The sequence below is a fragment of the Nanorana parkeri genome, unplaced genomic scaffold, assembly GCF_000935625.1.
Source record: "Nanorana parkeri isolate BGI_ZX_2015 unplaced genomic scaffold, ASM93562v1 scaffold937, whole genome shotgun sequence".
Taxonomy (NCBI): domain Eukaryota; kingdom Metazoa; phylum Chordata; class Amphibia; order Anura; family Dicroglossidae; genus Nanorana; species Nanorana parkeri.
In genome coordinates, this window is record NW_017307205.1 from 487,261 (window position 1) to 492,586 (window position 5,326).

The 5,326-nt window shown below is 40.6% G+C and overlaps 1 protein-coding gene across 1 annotated transcript in view; it reads left to right on the top strand.

The window, feature by feature from the left end:
- Positions 1-3,022, top strand: part of SRD5A1 (steroid 5 alpha-reductase 1) — a 12,914-nt gene extending 9,892 nt beyond the window's left edge. Inside the window, exons 4-5 of the mRNA XM_018566324.1 lie at positions 273-423; positions 2,922-3,022. Coding sequence (XP_018421826.1) covers positions 273-423; positions 2,922-2,988 — 218 coding nt within the window. The 3' untranslated portion in view covers positions 2,989-3,022. The remainder of the gene's footprint in view (positions 1-272; positions 424-2,921) is intronic.
- The last annotated feature ends 2,304 nt before the right edge of the window (positions 3,023-5,326 follow it).

Consider the following 5,326-nt stretch of genomic DNA (forward strand, 5'->3'; position numbering starts at 1 on the left):
TCCATATTATTCTTATTATTATTATTATTTATTATTATTATTATTTATTATTATTATAATTTAAGATCAGTTAGAACAATATTGAATGCTGATTGGTGCCATTATATTACTGAACATTGTGCACTGACAATTTATGCATTAAATAAGTGTGGTGTGTGCACAACACAGTTGAATTAATTCATGATGACTGTAATTTGTGGGGGGTTGGGTGATATGATTAACTTTCACAATTCTAAAACACAATTCTAAAATATCTGCCATTTATTTTCTAGGTGGATTGTTTGAATATGTCTCTGGAGCAAATTTCTTTGGTGAAATTGTTGAATGGTCCGGATTTGCAGTAGCTGGTTGGTCAACTCCTGGAGCTGCTTTTGCCATATTCACTGTGCTGGTTCTCTTATCCCGTGCACAGCAGCATCATCAGTAAGTATTGAATTTGTAAAACTAGCACTTAAGGGGAACATGTTGAAGTAATAAAAGCCAACCCTTGTTTATAAAGGTGCCACATCTGTACTGTAATTCTTGTGATTACCTTGTAAGGTTTCTTTAACTGATGTTATAATTACAGCTTTGACCTACACATGAATGGCATAGCAAATACAAAGAAACAATACATTGATTCTATTTACTCAATGACACTTGCAAATTATCTACAAGTGTCATTTTACACATTTTTAGTCATTTCTGTTGTGTAATTGAGAATTTTTGAGGTAGGGGGAGATAAACTGGGAATAGGAGGTGTTCTAAATACACACGTTGGCAAGAATATTTGCTTGAAGTGTGTGTAGAAGCATCAGTGATGCTCACCTCCAGTTCCCTGTGACCGTAATAATGTACATGTTTTTATAGTTCCAGGTAGAAGTACAACTTTGCTAATTAGGCACAGCTTAGAAGAAGCTCATGAATTATATTAACTGATTGGAGAACATGGCCTATTTTTTTATCCGTCAACATCCAGAATTAGATTAGTATATGCAGTAATAGTGTGTTGTACGCCTTGTTTATTTGGGCAGCCTTGTGTTCTTGTAGTGCTGCAGTCTTCCTATTCTCACCAAAGTTTCTACATTAACCCCTTTCCAACCGATGGTGGGATTATCCTGTCACGATCGTTCAGTTCGTTAACGAACGGTGACTGGATAATCCCGTCATTCAGTACAATGAGCGCTGGTCCATAAAGGGACCAGCGCTCATTGAATTACTGCTGTTGATGATATCCGAGGCAGGCGCTCAACTGCAGATTAGGTGGTCACAGTCCTGCAATCACAGCAACAGTTGATTGCTGTAGCTCGCGATATACTGAGCTTTGGGTGACGGGAGGACGCTAGTTTGTGTCCTCCCGTGACCCTTAGGAGAACTATGGGGAAAAACACTTACCCCATAGTCCTCCTTTAATAACACAGAACTACTGCTCACTTGATTGTTTTTGCATGCTTTTCTACATTCCAGAGACTTAAGTGTGTAAAGATCATAGAAGGTCTGCAGTCTCTGAGATAACACAAGTAGTGAAGCAATGGGATATTAAATCAAATCCACCCACTTCTGGTTTTTGACTGGCCCATGTCTGGTTTTTATTACAGTTGCCCGCCAACTACTGTTTTTGACTGATGCACCCCGCCAACTTTTATGATAACCCATCCATATACCAGCCTGACAGGAACAGGTAATCTGGGTCATGCATCGCTCCTTTTTTTTTTTTTCAGTAACTGCACCCACTTTTGTCTCACCCCTGTCCAAATGTAGCAATACACTGGGACAGATTTGGGCATATGTAGCGAGGAGCTAGAAGTTGTCCATAAAACATAATTTGGATGCTGGTAACCACCCCACCCACACATCTGACCTCTACAGGCATGTCCAGGTGTGTGTAGTGGCACACTAGAACGTGTCTGGATAAATATCATTTGGATGCCGAGCAACGTCATTTCTAGAGCTAAATGTGGGCATGCCCCAGCTGAGGAATAGTGAGAAAATACTTCAGAGACAATTCTTTACTCCTAAAGCATTGGGTTCTTAACGAAGAATTGAACATTTGTAAAGGGTGTGTGAGGATTCGCTCCAAACAGTAGCACATTAAGGACACCGCCACTCACTTTTCACTTGAAGGGCTTCTTTGCCCACTTTTATTAACTCACAACTCAAGAAAAAAGTCCATACAGGTGTTCCCTCGCAGGGGTTTCCAAACAAAGTATAATTTTCTAAAAAAAACATTTTCCCGTCTCACCAACTTCAGGAAGGTCCTTTTAACAAAAAACGTCTGACCACACAGGCTGTATTCAAAACGCTAGCCACACCGGCTTGTCCTTTGGCCTCTTGCCACACAGGCTGCTGTTTTGCCACACAGGCGGATTGACACACAGGCTGCTCGTTTGCCACCCAGGCTGTCTGCTTTGCCATACAGGTGGATTGCCACACAGGCGGTCTGCTCCCCAGTCCACCAGCCACACAGTCTGGTTCTACGGTGGGGCTGTTCTCTTAGGAGGCTGGGACTTCTTGTAGAGGACCTAACAAGCCAGCTAGCTTCAGCTGGGCTTGTTACCTCCAAGCCTCCAGCCCTCTCAGCATTTACCCAAGAGGAATAACTTAATTAATGCAATCAAACACTGACATTCCCATCTGCCAGCTGCCACAGGTGTTTAACAAGTTAAAAAGGTGACCTGAAAAATTGTATAAACATCCCAATTATATCTATGCTGCCAAGTCCTATCTCCTCCTTACATATGGATATGTCCCATTGCATCGCTACATATGGACAGGGATACGACAAAAGTGGGTGCAGTTACTGAAGAAAAAGGGAGACTCGTGATCCAGATTACTTGTTACGCTGGTATATGGATGGGTTATCAGTTAATGCTGTCTCTTGATTAAGTTTACTTGTTATACCCTTAGGTGCAAACAATGCTCATATTGTCATTTTTTTTCAGATGGTATCTTGAGAAATTTGACAACTATCCCAAATCAAGAAAAATTCTGGTACCATTTGTGTATTAAACTGGAAATGGTATGATAAAACAGGACAGTTTTACCTGGATTTATTATTCGTTATGACCGTTTTGTTTTTGCAAATGTTGAAAGTTTGTCTTCCTCCTTTCTAAACGTTTGCATTTCATAACAGACATTTACTGGGTTATTATGCTTTGTTTTTTTGCAGGTTGTAAGTAATTCTACAGTTTTGTAACAACTTACCTGAAACTGCATTACCTCATTACTTCACTTCATGCGATTTGCAGTTTTATTTCTTGATCTGTTTAAGGTTGTTTACGGGTAAATAAGTTCTGTTAAAAGTCACATTTTAGGATTATAGTGTTTTTGGGGGCGGGGGGTTTGAGCATGTTAATGGCAGGCTATAACCAATGCGCACGTTAATCATCCATAATCCTCAAGGAAGATCATAAAAGACATAACATGTCTAACAATAAAATAATAAACTTTAATGTTGTGGTTTGTTGCCCTTAAAGACAAACTCTGGACAAAATTATAATTTACACACTGCACAGAGTGTGTAAATTATCATTAAAAACTGGGTGCTATGTGCAGAGGGCGGCTGCAAAGTATAAAAATTTTACCTTGCAGCACACCGTCCACAACACAAAATGCCCAGCTTTTTGGCACTGTAGAGTGAGATATGCGACTTGAACTGTACAGCGCTCTGCTTGCATCACCAGAGTGCTGTACAGTTCTGGTGATCAGAACTCTGGCTTCATCATTCTCTTCATTATCCTCCCATTCAAACAATGTCTTCTATTGTTTTAAAGAATACCTTCATCTGCACCATCTTTGTTCAGCCATTATCTAGGATCAGCATCTACTTCCTGGACTGAGATGCTGGCTCAGAGATGGAAATAGGGTACCCCTTCATCAGGCTCTACCCCCTTCATCAGGCTCATTTTGAGGACTTTTGCTGAATAACTATTGGTGTGCTGGTGACATTTTTTGATAAGCCCAGAGATGACACCCTTGTGAACCCTAGTTCCTGTACTGACGTCTGACACAGATCAGCTCTTTTGTGATTAGCTTCTCAGTTTCAGTGTTGCAGCCTGATCACTAGGGGTAAGGAGATTGAGAAAATGCTTTCTCCTGCCTACAGCAGACTGTGAACACAGTGTCGCCTTATTCCCTGAGCTAAATGAACATTTACTAAACATAGTGAAAATTCTCTACATCTCTTTAGAAGAAAACTAAAGCTAAACTTTTTTTTGCTTTAGTCCTGTTTTGGGTCAAAGGAGTACATTTACTAATGTACTCCTTTAACCCACAGTCAGCATATATTGGGCTACTGCCCAATATTTGTTGACAGTGCAGAGGCACACTGCAGCTGGGAAAGATCCCAACAATATTGTGGGCATCCACCCTGCTGCCTGATTGACAGCTGACTCTGTCTCTCTAGAGCCAGAGTCTGCTGGCTGGACACCTGCAGTGTCCATTTACTTTATTACGACCATTCCAGAATACATTTTACTCACCCAATACGTCTTTAAACCAACCCCATGGTTTTCCACAAAGAATGCATGATTGAGGGTTAGTTCGGTGAAGTAGACAACTACAACTATAGGGCTCTGGCAAAGTAAGTGAAGTTAAATGGCATACCCATTTTAAATCTTAAGTAAAATTGCACAGTTATAATAATTGCAAAGAGTTCTTAGTGTTGTACATGTGTGTATGCACACACGGCTTATTGAAAATGGCAGCTGGGGAGACATTTTTCTTGAGTTTGCCATGGCATACAGTGATTTTTGTCAATGAAAAGACGCAGTGTACTTAGGGTTAATTCCTTCTTTCCCATATTCCAAAGAAAAAAGAAGGGGCTATTCCGAGAGCGCAGGTGTTTTCCAACAGGTTGGGTGTCGAAAGTTTCTCATGGTCAGAATGTTCTAATGACTCCCTAAGGGAGCTGGATCCCTGATGGCGATGCCTGAATCATCCCATGTATGGTCACCCTCATTTTTCTTCCATATTCAGTCTTCCCTGTAGGCAAAGCAGGCAGCAGTACAATTCATTCCCTATCTGACAATCACGTTCTATCAGGAAGGCATCTGACAAAAGCTTCAATCGCTTACTAACTAGCATTTTAAAATCCCATATGTAGCCCCAGCCTAAGGCTGTAGTAGCTGTGAGTAGTTCTCTTATTTTTGGGAGCCCCGTCAAGAGGCTTTTGTATTACCATGTCTGCAGGATGACCTAAGGTGTACTGTTCAAAAAGAAAATAAATAAAATTATAGGCATGAGGGTCAAATGTTAAAGGGTCAATTTTAAAAAGCTTAACATATAAATGAATGGCCACAAGAGGGTGCAATCTTCACAGTATACTGTGACTTTGTGAAAAGAGCAG